This window comes from Xyrauchen texanus, chromosome 13 (genome assembly GCF_025860055.1).
Source record: "Xyrauchen texanus isolate HMW12.3.18 chromosome 13, RBS_HiC_50CHRs, whole genome shotgun sequence".
In the NCBI taxonomy this organism is placed as follows: domain Eukaryota; kingdom Metazoa; phylum Chordata; class Actinopteri; order Cypriniformes; family Catostomidae; genus Xyrauchen; species Xyrauchen texanus.
Genome location: NC_068288.1, coordinates 15,454,686 through 15,472,092, shown reverse-complemented (window position 1 = coordinate 15,472,092; position 17,407 = coordinate 15,454,686). Strand labels below are relative to the sequence as shown.

At 38.7% G+C, this 17,407-nt stretch overlaps 2 protein-coding genes across 2 annotated transcripts; one reads left to right on the top strand and one right to left on the bottom strand.

Moving 5' to 3' along the window:
- Positions 1-17,407, top strand: psmd12 (proteasome 26S subunit, non-ATPase 12). The gene is made up of 11 exons (XM_052141537.1): positions 1-209; positions 1,616-1,675; positions 1,770-1,898; positions 4,711-4,818; positions 4,946-5,050; positions 5,163-5,312; positions 5,403-5,537; positions 6,545-6,657; positions 16,157-16,331; positions 16,493-16,570; positions 16,786-17,407. The coding sequence occupies exons 1-11, from the start codon at positions 102-104 to the stop codon at positions 16,993-16,995; spliced, it is 1,371 nt and encodes a 456-aa protein (XP_051997497.1). The 5' UTR covers positions 1-101; the 3' UTR covers positions 16,996-17,407.
- On the bottom strand, positions 7,088-8,434 carry LOC127654388 (E3 SUMO-protein ligase ZBED1-like). Its single transcript, XM_052141538.1, has 2 exons — positions 7,924-8,434; positions 7,088-7,715 (listed from the first exon to the last, which is right to left on the bottom strand). Exons 1-2 carry the CDS (start codon positions 8,386-8,388, stop codon positions 7,299-7,301), a joined length of 882 nt encoding a protein of 293 aa, XP_051997498.1. The 5' UTR covers positions 8,389-8,434; the 3' UTR covers positions 7,088-7,298.

Genomic DNA, 17,407 nt, shown 5'->3' with positions numbered 1-17,407 from the left:
GCGTGAAGAAGAGCTAAAAGACAGCGAGCTAAAAGACAGCGAGCTGTTCGAAGTCTAGTTAAAAAATTTTCTATAAACGCACCCGTTTATAAGCAGTAATAATGTCCGAAGACAGAGCTGAGCGGTCAGATGGACGGATAGTGAAAATGGAGGTCGACTACAGTGCCACTGTAGATCAGCGTCTGCCTGAATGTGAGAAAATGGCCAGAGTAAGTGTGAATGAGCAGCTGAGTCATGCTATGTGCTAAAGCTAACCCTCATCTAATCAGATAATCATGAAATTGTTTGATTTAATTTTACTACAGATTAAAAATGTGTATGCGTTAAAAGAAACAATCGTTTGCCAATGTAGAGTTCCACAGATGGGCGTTATTTTGGACACAATGCTGTTAAATTCGAGTACCGTGTGTGTGCTTTTACACCAGCACAGTTTCTGAAGATCAAGTTATTAAATGTTTATCATGAGTGAACTATTGTTAAGCGTTACAAACGGGATCGTCGTGAAATCGTATTGACATGATGCTGGTGTAATAAATTGCGGTCTTATTTGATGTAGTGTTATTTAGAAGATGAGCCTTTACGGTATTTTGCACAAAAGACTGATCACTGGTATTAGCTCGATCACAATTAATATAGCTTAATAATTGAAAACACTCCTTTATTTAAAAAGGTTAATATTGGTGTAAATAAGTAACAAATGTAATCTAAATGTAGCTGTCAAGTGTCCCTCCTAAACATTTATTTTTATATTAGTGCTAGTAATAAAATAGAGAACAGATTTAACATAGCTTTTTAGGAAAAGCAATTAATCATTTAAAAAAGTGATATAAACATTAAAAAAGTAATTAAATTAAAAATAATAATAAACTTAAATGTACTGTGTGATTGTTCGATATACATGAATAAAGATTGAATACAGTCCGAGTTTGACTGAAAAGCAGACCTGTTATTGGCATTTATTGGGCTTAAAGCTTCTGAAGTTATCCACCCAATGATATTGAGTCCTTTTCTCTTTTTCTTGTCATTATTGTTGTTTGAGAAACAAAAACCACGAGAAACAAGCACTCTATAGAGAGTACACACACACTGTACACATGGGAGCTTTTAAAAAGCTTCCGGCTGTAGACAAACCACGTGTGGGTACAGAACTGAGTCAGTACTTTTACTGCCGACTATTAAAATTTTGAGCTGAGCACCCCTAGCATGTCCTGGCAGCACCCAGTTTGGGAACCACTGGCATACATCTCCAGCTCTCTTAAATAATTTAAGAATGGAGATTAAATCTTCTAAACCTTTATGAATCACATTGGAATAACAGCAAAATTATGTCTGTCATATAATTTTTACACACTTAAAAATAAAATTCTACTCTTAATTGGCTGTATCTCATACGGCCCAATGACATGTTGTTGATTTTTTTTTTTCCCCAGCCTGAAATAATGTCTTTATATAATTAATGTTATATAGTGTGTATATATAATAAACTTAGGAATTTGAACTTGACTGTTTCATTATTTCTTATTCTAGATAAATAGTGTTCCTGTTAACTGTACTATTATCTGAGCTTTAACAAAAGTTTTGTGATGGAAATTGATGGTCTGTTTCTCTTTTCCAGGAGGGCAGACTTCAGGAGGCCATTGAGAGTCTGCTGTCACTAGAGAAGCAAACAAGAACCGTTAGTGTCTCACTATACTTGTGTGTATGGTGTTTTGACATTTTCCGTCTTAAAATGCTCTAATTCCTGTATTTGTGTTGTCACTTTTGTCCAGGCTTCAGATATGGTGTCCACCTCCAGGATCTTGGTGGCTATAGTTCAGATGTGCTATGAAGCCAAAGACTGGGATGCCTTGAATGAAAACATCATGCTGCTGTCTAAGAGAAGGAGCCAGTTGAAGCAGGTAGGAATACTGTAATGGATCAGGGTGCCACAGCCACCTGTTCCAGCCTGACATTAGAAACACATCTACACTAACATCAGACAGTGGTGCTTTCAGGATTTTGTTTAATGTAGTGGCCAGAGGTGAGCAGCAAAAACCTTAGTGGTGTATATGTACACAGCATAATCAGTACTCCCTAGATCTGCACGATTAATCATTAAAAGGTTGCGATCTCAATTCAGACACCCATGCGATCTTAATGACAACGATTCAGCTATGTACCGTGTTTTTGGCCTTGTTTTAAACGGGAGAATTTTCTTTAAGTAATCGTGTGTAACAGTTTCTCATATTCTGTTTATGTTTCATGAAAGAAATGTGACGTGTAAGCCACGTCTTTCTAAAACATCTGTAACTCTGCTGTCCTCAAATAAACAGATTTTAGTCTGTGAGTAAAACAATATACCTGTTGTATTCTATTCATTCATTAACATTAGCGACTGTGGATATCTGATATAACCCTCTTCACAATGAATTAATAATCCGGTTCTCAGATGAGTGTGATGAATTTAGTGGGCATGTGAGAAGTTGCATTTGTTAGATGATATGATGGACAAAATATTAAACTGGTTGCATGAAGTACTTTGTAAAGGTAAAACGTAATTATAAAACAGTCATGGCATTTGAAATACTCTTGAATTAGTCTGTTTATTTACAGTGTTTCGGGTCCAATAGAGTTTTTAACTGCCCCATCTTTTATAATGCTCATTCAATAACCGTTCCTTTGCAAAGATTGAACCATGTATTTACTGAGTCATTAGCAATCCATGCTGATCTGAGCCGAAAACATATAATCTATGCTGAAATGGGCCAATGTTTGTTTGTTGTTTAGGCCTTGGTGATGCCACTCGCATCAGGCAACAGTTAAAGCCGTCTTTTCACTGCATCCGACTAGTGTTAATTTCATTACTGAAAACTATGACGAAAAATGTTCAAAATATTATAGTCTTTTTTTTTTTTTTTCGGAATTACAATCCAAATATCCTGTTCATTGGATGACATGAGCAGCAGTTTCCGGTGCTGCATGTCAGGATGATATGTAATGACATATAAGATGACAGCAAGCACAGTGAGGAGTACCTCTCAAATAGTTCACAGAAAACTAAAGTTCGTTAAATAATGTCAGGAACTGTTTGGACTTGGGAGAAAGAGACGATGATATGAAGGCTAACCACATAGAAATTTAGGTCGGTTAACGTCTTGGTGGTAATGTTAGTTTTGTTTTGTTATATTAAGACAACTATATTAGACAACGTAATAAGCTATATTAAGACAAGGGGGTGGCGTTACATTATGTAGGCTGTGTTTTATAGCTGAACTCATTAAGCTAATAGGCTAGCAAATTGTTGTGAAAGAGCTGAAAATGAGTGGCAAAGGTAATGTAAGATTGAGTAAATACTAATGACTTGTGTATTCGGCATGGTGACAATGCTGTGTTTATTTGTCCTTCACATTACCATCAAAATGAATTTTTATGTTATAAAAACTAATTGCCTACAAAAACATACCTCAAAAAGGTGTCTGCAGTAATATGCCTGCATATTATGCCTGTCACAGTACTTTGTGAGTATAATACCACCTAGTTTTGAGTGTGTAGAATTGACTTTTTCTGGATACTCAGGGTTTGTGTTAAGTTAAAATCTTAGCAATGATTTACACAGGTGAAACATCAAGAAATCCAAGTATCGCACTGTGTAAATGTGACAAATAAGAGAAGATTAAAATCCCCAGACTATTAGTCAACTAAAACTTGTCTAAAATAAACAGGATAAGCTTGAATAAATATGATAAAAACTAACGAGGACATTTGACAGGACTAAGACTAAATACAAAAATTGCAAACAAAATTAATACTACAAATGACAGCTGATAGGCTGGAAGTGATTAATTTCCAATGGAGAGTTGCACGGGGTTCCAACTATCTCCCGATGTGACCTGTTCGGTTGTGTTGCGTTTCAACTCGTGTGACTAGATAGTATGCGACTGCCCGACCGGATATGATGTATTCATTCCAAACCATTAGTGTAAAGTGATAAATATCAATTTTGACCTAAACTTTATTCTAAATGACTGCTACTTCTGTATTTTGGACAAATATGAATGTAGAAGTCAGAAATGAATGTTTACATTGCAAATATATCACAAAACAAATTTCTTGCGTGATTAAATGTGTCATTAAGTTCTGCACACGCTAACCCTACATATCTAAGATCACATCTGTGAATTATTGCTTTCAATTTGCTGAATTATTGTTGGTGTTGCAGTTAATTATCATAACACTAAAAACAATATTAATAATAAATACCAAGTAAATATTAATCATGAACGTTATTCAATTTATTCATCTGATCAACAAAAACAGTATGTCATTCTGAGGTTAACTTTTGGTAGCTTCTCCCTTAAGGAATCAAATCAATTTCGATCATACCGACGGTTCATCACGACTCTCACTAGGGAGAGAAATATGAAAGTTGCATGTGAGTGTCGGAGACCGTGAAAAGGAGAAAAGAAGGGTTTGAATAGAAGGACAGGAACAATAATAAACCAGGACAGCAATTGTGATGTAACTGTAGGACAACACAATGGGCTGAAAATGTTGTAAAATATACAACTTCAACATCAGATGTAAATGTTTGTATTATAGATGGTTTACTGAGCGATGCAATGGAAGAGGTAAAAACTGCTGATCTCACGTATGTGTATCCTAATCGGCACAAGATGCTCTCTTATTGGTTTCCTTAGTAAGAGGTGAAAATATCTTGATTTCCCTGTACAGGCAGTTGCAAAGATGGTGCAGGAATGTTACACATATGTGGATGCTCTGAGTGACCTGTCAGTCAAACTCCAACTCATTGACACGCTACGCACCGTCACAGCTGGAAAGGTCACTTCTGTTTATAACTTCATCTTTTTACCCAATCTATTTTTATGAGCTCACTACTCTGATTATGATCTCATGCTTGGATTTGTAGTTGTAATCAAATTCATAGTGCTTATGACTGTTGTTGTAGATATATGTGGAGATTGAGCGTGCCAGGCTGACTAAAACACTGGCCCAAATCAATGAAAAGAATGGGGATGTGAAAGAGGCTGCATCCATTCTGCAGGAACTTCAGGTGAGTCTGTGCTCTGCCTTCTCATACATTTAATCTTTACTTTCTTTTGGTGGGCTCTTCAAGCTTTGGGTGCACAGAGTTGAGCGACATGATCTGCTCTCTCTCCCTGCAGGTGGAGACGTATGGCTCAATGGAGAAGAAGGAGAAGGTGGAGTTCATTCTGGAGCAGATGAGGCTGTGCATTGCTGTGAAGGACTACATCCGCACACAGATCATCAGCAAAAAGATTAACACCAAGTTCTTCCAGGAGGAGGGCGCTGAGGTCTTTTTTTCCTCTTGATTCATTCTCAATTCATTATCTTGTGGGGTGGTCTTTAATTTTTTACACTTTGTTTATTTTTTTTATGTCTAGGAGTTAAAATTGAAATATTACAACCTGATGATTCAAGTTGACCAGCATGAGGGCTCTTACCTGTCCATATGCAAACATTACCGGGCCATTTATGACACTCCATGTATCCTAGAGGACAGCGCTAAATGGCAGCAGGTACCTCATCCTGTCAATATTCAAATTTGTGGCCGCTCCGTTTTAACCTTGACCTCAGTGGAACAAAGGCTGTGTTTACACTGTCACAAAAAAATCAGATTTTTATACTCTCATCTGACACAGATCGGATATCATTGCACATGTGTAAAAAGAATAAACCACACGAGTTTGGATTTTTCCACATCCGATCTGAGCTACTTTCAAATGTGGTTTTAAATCAATAACATATTGGATATCTGGACATCTGAGCTACATCTAATCGCATATATCTGATTCCACATGGCTTTTCTTAATGCCATGTCCTTATGAAGCAGACGTGCCTGTAAGTACTCACGCCTAAACAAGAGAAGATTTGAATTTTTGTGCAAGTTTTGTACCCACTCCCTGTCATCAAACGTGTGGACTTTGTCCCATCACTCCTGACTTCTAGCCCTATTTGTGCAGGATTAGTTGTATAAGGGCCTGTTGAGTAATGTAATAATTACCAGAGCTCTGTAATTTTAATCCCAATGTCAGTCATTTTTCCTGACCTTTTTCCGGACTCACTTATGGACTGCGCGTTCCTGTGCCGGTAAAAAAAATTACAGCGTGATTTACCTACTTCTCATCTGACCGATGTTGAAATCGTTAAAGCCATGATTATCATGGCAGCAGTTAAGAGTCACTTTTGCCTTTTTTGCCTAATTAATTGCAATCGTGTGCAATTTTGCCGACTTTTGAAAATATTAAATGGCACAAGGCCATTCAAAACCCGAGGGTGAACTGTGGCGCTCATAAGTGAAAGTGATCAGTAATGCAATACTTCGAGTTTGGGTGGGTGATTAATGTAAAGTGATACGAGTATTGTTTTCAGCGAATGTAAACAGGCTGGACGTATACGGTCAAAAGATTGAATCTTTGCATTAAGCTTTGCAGTGTAAACGTAGCCAAAGAAACTTGGCCTTCAATTGCCATGTAGGGCCATTAAAACTGAAATTCTCTCTTTAATGTTCTGATGTTTCTTTCAGGCTCTAAAGAGTGTTGTACTCTATGTGATTTTGGCTCCTCATGACAATGAACAGTCTGATCTAGTTCATCGAATCAGTGCTGACAAGAAACTGGAGGAAATACCTAAATACAGGTAAATAGTTAAGTCATTGTTATTTGTATAGCGCCTTTCACAACACACATCGTTTCAAAGCAGCTTTACAGAAGATCAGCATTAACAGACGATAAAACTGTAATGTCTATTACGCAGGGCTGTAACGATACACCAAACCCACGATTCGGTTCGTATCACGATTTTTGACCCACGATACGATACAAACCTCGATATGGGATGGTGGGGCGGCGGAGGGGTGGGGACAAAACAGTTCAAAAGATATTTTGAGGAAAAATATATATTTTTATTAAATAACATTTGAAAAACCTGTATAAACTGAACACCAAATAACAATATTAACTATGCATATAATTATTAACAATATACCTAAGTAAAATAAATTATATAGCCAAAGCTATAACACTTCTGTTTTCTTTGTAACAAAATACTGTTGAAAAACAAACAGAACTAAAGTCCATAGAGGAGATGATTCAAGCATGTTGAAAAGTCTTCTTCAATCAGTCTTACATTTACAAAGAAAATTAAATGGTTTCTGTTTTTTCACACTGAGGTAACTGAGGCTTACTGTCTGTGCTGTAAACCACAAATCAAGTAAGTAAACATTAAACAAATAAACAACTTCTTTCTCTTAAGAAAACCAAACTCGTTGTGGATTTGATTTAAGGGAGTTGAAAATTCTTCTTCAGAAACACCATCATGTCCACATTGTCTGGTGAGAGGCTTGCTCTCTGTGCTGTGACAATGTCCCCTGCAGTGGAAAACACTCTCTCACTGGGGACAGATGTGGCTGGGATTCCAAGGTACATTTTAGCGAACTTGGCTAAATGGGGGAACTGGTTCTGGTTGTCCTTCCACCACATAAGTGGATTTGACTCCAATGAGATGCTCTGCACTGCTCTGTAATGCTGCACCTCCTCATCCACCACTGCAGACAAAGGCTTGGATGATGACGATGCCTGTTCCATTGGAAAGAAGTCTCCAAACAGTTCAGCCATCATTGGTGCTCTTTTGGCTGGAGGAGGACAGTTACTGCAGCTTGAGGCTGTCTCTGATTGCTCTTCCGTTGAAGTCTGGGCCTAACAGACAAAATCCATTACACAATTGCAACATAATGTTAGATACAGTGGAGGATATGAAATCCAGGACAATTACATGAATAAAGTTAGTTTAATAAAGTTAAGTATTTTTTATCTGACTATATTTAAATACTGACTTTAATTAAATAGGCCTAACTGATTTACACAGCACTTTATTTAATATATTAATATTTAAACAATCAAATACCTGAACAGTCTGTGAACAATCTTCCAGAATTCTCTCAGTCAGACTCTTGAAGATTGTGTTATGGGTGGTCTCATCAAGGAAAGGTAGAGATTTGAAACGGGGGTCAAGTACAGTGCTCATATGATGAAACTGAATTAGTGCCCTATCCGAATCAGGGTATCTGTCCTCAAAGTCATGTGCAATAGCAGCTTTGATGTCTTTCACTACTGTTGAGTCAGAGACACTGTGCTTCATGGAGGCCAGGATTCTGTGTTTCAATGGCACGATCATTGAAATAGTTGGCATCTGCTCAGTGCTCATGAGGGTAGTCACAGTTTTCAAAGGTTTAAGAACCTGCACCACGTCCTCAGCTAGTTTCACATCATCATCAGACAGAGTGACGATGTCTTTAATGTTCTTCTTGACACTCTTGTCTGTTAATGTAGAGAAAACTGCAGCCTGCTGCTCAAGGTAGCGTTCGAGCATGTCGTGGCTTGAGTTCCACCTAGTAGCCACATCCTGGACCAGCTTGTGTAAGGGCAGCTGTAGCATCACCTGTTTCTCCTTCAACACAGCTGCAGCTGTTGTGCTGCGGTGGAAAAACGTGACCACTTTCCTCACTCTGCCGAGGAGTCGGGACAAGTGTGGAACGCCCATCCCTCTCTGCGCAGCCAGATTAACAGTGTGAGCAAAGCATCGTATATGCGGTGAAAATCCGGCCGCTTCGACAGCATTGGCAATATTTCTGGCGTTGTCTGTTGTCACGGGAACAGGGACGTTTGTTCTGCTGATTTTCCAATCTATCACAGCCTCTAAGTATTTCCGATAAATGGTCGCTTGTATGGCTCTCATACACAGCGTGTGTTTGGAGGACGGGGTTTGCTATTTGCCAGTCGGCCGTAATATAGTGTGCGGTTATGGTCATATAGCTGTCTGTGGCACGGGACGTCCATCCATCGGTGGTGATTGCGATGGATTCAGCAGTACTCAACCCTTCCTCCACCTTAGCCTTTGTTTTCTCCAGAAGTTTTGGTAGCACATTTTGAGAGAAATGCGCCCGGCTTGGTAATGCATAACGGGGCTCGAGCACACTAAGTAAATACTTGAATCCCTCGTTTTCAACTACCGAAAAGGGCGCATATCCAGTGACATCAAAATTCCAATTGCATCAGTAATTTTTTGTGCTCGATCTGAATTGGCTGGAAACTTTTCTTGGAATAAACTAGGCAGTGTAGGCTGCTGCTGTTGGGTTGTTTTCTGTGGACGAGCTAAACTGATGTCGGGATGGTGCCTTAAGATATGCATCTGCATGTTGGTTGTGTTGCCGGCCGGTTGGGGAAGCTTCTTGAAACACTTACGGCAAATTGTGTGGGTCTTGTCGACAACACGATTGCCATCCTTGTTCTCCACCGGGTAGCCGAAGTGTTGCCATACTGCTGACTTAAAAGTATTAGGAGGGTCCGCGATGTCTGGGTTTGTTGCCATGTTTCCTCACGTTCTTCAACTAGCTCACGTGACGCGTCACATGAAAAAGGTTAAGGTAGCACATGCAATTGGAGGACGCTTACAGATAAAATTAAATTTATTAAATTTATAAATTTTTAATTTATCCTCAACTAGTTTTGTGGTGTAGGTCTACGTATTTTATAATGTTAACTTCAAATAATACTAATAGTAATTTAAAGATGTGGTAGCATTGGATCTGGACAGGAAGGATAAATCTGGGAGTTGGAAGGGGTGTGTCGATCGCGATTCTGCCTTCTCACATTGCGATACAGGATCGTGGACCTGCGTATCGCGATTTCGATTTCATATTGCATATCGTTACAGCCTTACTAATTAGGGTTGGGCGATGTCCCCTAAATTGGCAGTTGACGATGGTAACAGTAAAACATCGCGATGGACGATGATATCGTCGGTGGGGCGGGGGTTGGGGGATTATATAATTTCATATAATTTTCAAAAATTATATGAAAAATTATAATTTCGTTATTTTACTAACCCAACTAATGACTCGTCTGCGCTTTATCAGTAGGTTGCACGACAGGTGAAGCATTTTTTTTTTTTTTAGCTTTCACTTAAGAAGAGTTGTGCACTTTTTATTTTAATATCTCTCTTTACATAAATACTATTTTCCACTTAAAAACTATAATTTCGTTATTTTACTCACTGATGAGCAAAAGGTCGAGGCAGAAATGACCATGTACCTGCAGGAAATGGCCATTGATGGGGAAGAGGACCCGCTGACTTGGTGGAAAACGAACGACAAAATGTTTCCGTTCATGGCAAGATTAGCACGGAAATATCTGTGCATATGTGCTACCAGTACTCCATCAGAGCGGGTCTTCAGCACAGCGGGTAGTGTAGTTACTCCAATCCGCAGCTTATTAAAACCAGATAAAGTGAATATGTTGGTATTTCTGGCCAGAAACATCGAAATTTAAACATGGTCTATGGTGAAAGATATTAGACTTCTTTACGCATGTTTCGGCATCCGTTGCGGAGCTATTCGATTTTGCATATTATTTTTTAAACGTTCATTTGTGTAGTTCATATGACCACTTTACAATATTTCAATATTTACAATATAAATTACAACATAATTTATTTTGTAGCCTGTGCTGAAGTTAATTGTGCTGCTAATTATAAGTGAAATTTTAATGCCGAGTTTCGGTCTGAGTGATGTTAATAAATGTGTGTTATTCATATTCACCTTGTTTCTTTCATTTGATTTGACATTATGGATTTATGGCCAAGGAAATTTTTCTTTAAAAGTATTAACCAGACAAAAGTGATTTGAGGTTCGCTGGTCTGGGTTTATCTTAAACTGCCGCTTCAGTGTATACAAGAGCTATGTGACAATGAGCAAGATTTTCTGAGACGCTACAACTACTAATAATTAATTAATAAAGGCTATTTTCTTGTAGCCTACAACATAAAATATCTTAATCTAAATGTACAGTGTAAGACATGTAAAAAAAAGACAAGAAGCTAACAATGTCAAGATCAATATTTGTGTAGCCTGCCTGACACAGTATTTTCACAGACTAACACGTCACGTCTCTGGCATATACTACAGTATTTAAAATAGCATATATGCATTAGTTATATTCTCAATTTAATTTACAGAGAAATCCCTGCAAAGTTTTTAGGTTAACTACAGAAGAGACTAGGATTAGTGAGTCACACTAGCAAGACTCGCAAAAGGGGGCGTGGCATCACGATGGTGGCTCTACATCGTGATGTTGGTCAGCCATCACTATGGACGATGATATCGTCCATCGGCACAACCCTAATGTCTATAATGTCTACGAATCATCATTGTGTAATTAGATAAAATATGATTGTGAATTGTGTTTTAAAAATAAGCAATTAAATTGTAACAGTTTTACAGTTACATTTGTCCTATTAGCGTTCTGCACATGCAATATTTAATCTTGTCACTAGGGGCGCTCTAGCCAGTGTGATTCCTGATAGCATAAAAAGGATAGAAGTAGTATGAGGGAGGAAGGATGTGTTAACCACATGGAGAAGCTTTCTCACCAATGCTGTCTAGTGTTTTTTTCCCTGATTTGAGGAACCTGAGGTTCCTAAGCTCAAATGTAAGTACTCTTGTTAGTACTTTGTTTGTATGTGTGATGTTAGGTAATGTTTATGTAGATGAGATGTAAATGTGTTAATGGTGGCACTAAGTTTATTTGTTTGTTTGATGCAGAGGGTTCAACGTGCAGTCATGAGGAGGCAGCTCAATTATAGCCAGGTCCTTGACCAAAATGGGATTAATTGTCTTTGATTTGCCAACAACACTTTTGTTATCTATTGTGCGTTCCACCAGCTACAGTTTGTTCACATTACCAACAGCCACTTGGAGGCTCGGATTCAGGCGGATGTGGCCTCATCCATATTGCACTTAAGTACTGTTTCACCTTGCTCCTATTACTCTTAAGACTGAGCTCTTGGTAGCCAAAGACTCTACTATGAAAGTCTGAACTATTTTGATGTTTGCCTTGCAACTGGATGCCTATGTACTTTGTATGTTTACTGTCTGTATGGTGATTTGTGGTGTAATACACATGGCTCATTGAAACCCGAAAGTCTCTGGTCCCTTAATTCATTATGTAGCATCCAAAAGCGTTTTAAAAGCAGGTGTTACAAAATAATAATTATATTAATAACCCCAGTGAGCAAGCTGTAGGCGACTGTGGCGAGGAACACAAAACTCCATAAGATGTAGATTAATGGAGAAAAATAACCTTGTGAGAAACCAGACTTACTGTGGGGGCCAGTTCCCCTCAGGCTAACATCATGAATATAATGTAAATATTAATTGTGTATAGTTAAAATCATGCTTTAAAATTATTTAAGTGTTAAGGGTCAGTGTTTAAACAAAGATTGTGTATGAACTGTAAGATTAATGTCTTTTGAAGTTCATCCTGTATTAACTGCAGAAGTTCACATTGATGCAATTGTACTTGTTAATTGTCTGTTGGAGCTTTTGTTGGCAATTAATTGATAGTCGATGTCTTCCATTATAAGAGTGTAGTTCATCATTAGACCGAGGTGATGCAGGCAGAGATCAGTGAGGAGCATCACAGTTCAACCGGCAGGTCATTTCGGTGAGGTTCGGTGGGATTTCCAAAGGACAGATTGGTATCAAATATAACACCTAAGTTCTTCGCTGTTGAAGATGATGTAACAGTACATCCATCCAGAGTCGAATTATATTTTAGCGGCTTATTTTTTTTTAATTTTTCTTTTGGAGTTTTTGGTCCAATAATTAGAACCTCTGTTTTGTCAGAATTGAGTAGAAGGAAATTTCTGGCCATCCAATCTTTTATTTAATTGATACACTCTGCTAATTTTGAGAATTGTGAAATCTCATCAGGTTTTGAAGAAATATAAAGTTGTGTATCGTCAGCATAGCAGTGGAAACTTATTCCACGATTCCTGATAATATCTCCCAGGGGAAGCATATACATGGAGAAAAGCAGAGGCCCTAAAACTGATCCCTGTGGCACTCCATATTTTACTTTTGTTTGGTTTGACAATTCCTCATTTACATAGACAAAGTGGTAGCGGTCTGATAAATATGACCTAAACCATGCTAATGCCACTCCACAAATTCCAACATAATTCTCCAGCCTATTCAAGAGAATGTCGTGATCTATCGTGTCGAATGCAGCACTAAGATCTAAAAGCACTAGAAGAGAAATGCAGCCGTGATCAGATGATAAGAGTCATGTGTAACTCTGATAAGTGCAGTCTCTGTACTGTGATGAGGCCTAAATCCTGACTGAAATTCTTCATATATACTATTTATCTATAGAAATGAACATATTTGGGAGGATACTACCTTTTCTAGTATTTTTGACATAAACGGGAGATTTGAAATCGGTCTATAATTAGGATCAAGCTGTGGCATCTTAAGCTGTTTGATAACCATTTTAAAGGTGGGGTATGTGATTTGCAAAACGGCCGGCAGATTTTGAAAATACACAACTCATAAGGTCCTACCTTCTCTCCTCCAACGCTGGCCCTGACTCCACCCATTCGAAAAACATGGACGCGCAATCATGCACGAGCGAAAACTCAGATGCAAATTGTTGACACAGCAGGAGGAGGGGGTCGCATACCACTCTTGAAAGGTGTAGAGCTGATTTTCTCATAACTGTAAAAAAAAAAAAAGAACATAGCCAGCCCTGGCATCTGTACAGCGGTCTTCTATTCAAAACAGGATTCATAGAAATGTGGAACAACCCCACTAGCACTATAAAAGCTCTATTCTCCATACATAAATACAATCGCTCACATCAGCTTCCTCCCCAAACAGGTTGTTTAGCTAGCTAGTTCATCATATGGCTGGGCTATAACGTTAGAACAGCTACAATTCTCATGCGCATATCGTCAGTAAAGACAGTTCCCTGATTAAATACTACTAGTTAATCGGCTTCTCACCTGTCAAGCAGAAAAAATGCCACAGCCGCATCTGTGGGTAGTCCTTCCTGGTCCTTCAGTTGCCGCCAACGTTTAAAAGCATCGCCTAGAATGACCCTTGTTTTTGACCTTTCTCTTTCGGCCGTTTTGTTCGCAATTGCTCTCTCGAAAATAGATTTTCTTTTCTGTGATGGTGTCTTGTCTGCCATTCTACAAACGGAAGCAACTACACCTTCTCCTTCTCTCTCTCTCTGTACCGGGGCGACTTGCACTTCCTGTTACTGGGTCACGAGCTTTGAGTATGCGCACAAACGGGACACGCGCGCCAGGGTGGTGGGGGGAGGGGGGCATGGTACGACTGTTTGATTGACACATTTTCTGTCCAATGATTCTAGATCAGTGGTTCTTAACCTTTTTTTGAACAAACGCCCCCCTGACCTCTTCATGATCCTCTTAATGCCCCCCAAAAAACAAAAAAAAACAAAAACACTTCAGAAATACTATTACAGCCAAACAATTGCAACACTGAAGCCTGAGTTTTTGGTAAAAAAAAAAAAAAAACTGAAACAGAAGTTTCTTATTGTATTTAAACTACATGTAAAAGCCTCAAGTTGAGTAATATTGTGTTTGGAAAAAAATGCAAAAACACATGGATTGTTTGAAAAGTATTGCAAATGTATTTAGAAATTCAAACAAATTCAGGCTCACACAAATTTTTTTAAGATTAACCAATCACGTGAACAATAACGTAACTAACCTAAATGGCCAATGAAAAAGCAGCGGTCGTTCGCGCACTCAATTAGGCAATATATACTAGGCTTCAAATTTGAATAGCCTACAAACGGTAATTTCTACCACTCAGACAGCTGCGGCATTTGTTTTTAGGCGTTGCTATGGAGATCATTTGCCGGTAACTAGCCGAGTGGGTTATTAGCAACATTTAAATATGAATTCATAAATTTGCACAGACATAATTTTATTTTACATTCAAATGAACATTGTATGTGTTGTCAGAGGCTTAAACGTTGTGATGAATAACAGTTGAGTAACGTAGGGTGACCACCTGGCTATTGCTCTGTTGCAGGTCAGCAGACCTGATTTTGCGGGACACGAGGGAGAGAACTTAAGTTACTATTAATATACTAGGTGAATAACTGCAAAAGACATCTAATATAAAATCAATATTTATATTATTATGACTTTATTATTCCCATCGGCCAATTACACATTGCAGAGTAGAGATGCGCGGATCAGCTCTAACATCACCCGAATCAGCTGTTAAAAACAAACTCACCATCACCAATGATTTTCTCCGATTAGATATCCGCACCCGATCATCACATTACAATTAAAATTCTCAGGGCCAGATGTACTAACGCTTTTGCGCCCACTTCAGGCGTATTTGTTTCGCAAAGTGCGCATAAAACCATGGCGAGGTATGTACGAACGGGACACACCGAGATGAAAGCGCAGATTGCCTGTCGCAATTGAAAATGGCAAAATGCGCTTTTCGTGTCATGCATATGCATTCATGGGGAAAGTGGGAGTGTCACATAAATAGATGGGAGGGGAAGCGTAAACTGCGCCTAATTATGCGCCTAATTATGTATTCTGCGTTATGTACAGAAAAAAACGATGAAAGCGCGCCTCTATTTTGCGCTGAAAATTCTCCGCCTCTTAAAAGCATGTGTAACTTAGGAAGCGGCTCTCCTGGCATATCCTCCTGGTGAAGTGGCAGCAGTAATCCGAGCAAGACGAAGACATAGGCTAAGGAGAAGAGCTGAAAAGATTTTTGCGCAGGCCGCCTGTTGAGTACCTCTGAGTAACGCCCCCCATTTGTGCCTGAGCGCCCCCCTCTCTGCTGCCTCGTTCACACCGCCCCCCAACACTGTCCAAACGCCCCCGTTGAGAAACGCTGTTCTAGATGGTCTTGAAAATGATCGGCTGGAGTTTTTCGAGTCCTGCCCGTTCCACAGATGATTAAATTGCTTAATTTTCATTTCAGTGCTTCTAATTTACAGCCAGTAAGTGGGTTAGGAATAGGATTTCAAGTTATTTTGAAAAAATGGTCAAAAAAGAAAATCACATACCCCACCTTTAAAGTTTCTTGGGACATGCCCTAAGAATAGCAAGGAGTTGACAATAATAAGAGGTTCTGAGATTACAGGAGATACCTCTTTTAAGAGCTTGGTTAGGGTTAAAAAGTAAAAAAAAAAAAAAGGTTGGAGTTAAAAAATGTGGCTGGTCAGTTACTGAGCCATATGGATAATAATGGAGTCTTGGGGTTGTTCTCTTCATCTTTCTCTTCCTTCCCTGGCAGAGATCTTCTGAAGCAATTCACCACTATGGAACTGATGCGCTGGTCATCTGTTGTGGAGGATTATGGAAAGGAGCTGAGGGAGGGCTCCATGGGAACCCCTGAAACGGATGTCTTCTCCTGCTCAGAAGAGGGAGAGAAGAGATGGAAAGATCTGAAAAACAGAGTGGTAGAACATGTGAGTTGTCTTGTGTGTCAGTTCTGCCGAGTTATCGAATAATATGGGAAGCCAGTTTGTATTTGTGTTTAAATATTTTATACGGTTATTAGATATTCCCCGTTGCTCTCTTGGATTTTGCTATTCACTTGCTGTAATACAGTTTCTGTCTTCATTTCCAGAACATCAGAATTATGGCAAAGTATTACACAAGGATCACAATGGAGAGAATGGCAGGACTGCTTGATCTCTCTGTTGACGTGAGTTCTGTCACATTTATTGAAATAAAATACTTTGTGTCTTCTTTGTGCTTGTTTTAGGATCACTGGGATGTTGTTTGATCAGGGCTATTGACGTTTTTTTTTTTTTTGAAAACCAGTTTAATAATTCATAAGAAGTGCTTAAGAAGAGGAACATTTAATTAATTTCACTCTGGAAACATGAATTAATATGCACTTCATGTTTTTCCTTGTAGGAATCTGAAGAGTTCTTATCAAACCTGGTAGTCAATAAGACCATCTATGCGAAAGTGGACCGTCTGGCTGGTATCATTAATTTCCAGCGGCCTAAAGACCCTAATGATCTCCTTAATGACTGGTCTCATAAACTGAACTCTCTCATGTCTCTGGTCAACAAAACTACTCATCTCATTGCCAAGGAAGAGATGATTCACAACTTTCAGTAAGGCAGTCAGGGAGACAGCAGTTAGGACATTTATATTTGTAGTTTAGATCTGGATGTGAGAGACTTCACCTTTCTTTTCTTTTTTTTCCACCATTAAACAAAACAATAAAAATGTAATGATTTAAAACCTGTTTCTGTAACTGAACCCAGACTCTGTATTCAAAAGAAATGTTTGCTGTGTAAATTCTGTCCATCACAATGTTGTGTTCTGCACTTAAAATGAGAACAATCTTTTGGATTAGTCCTGGGTTAGATCCTAATTTAACAGTTGTTTCCACAGCAGGTTCAGTCCTTTACGGCACAAGCAATTGAGATTTTCTATTCATTGTCTTGTTGGGGATCTATGGCTGAAATATTATGTCCAGAAAAACTTCCCAACACCTGTTATTACTATTAAACGAGATGGAAAACAA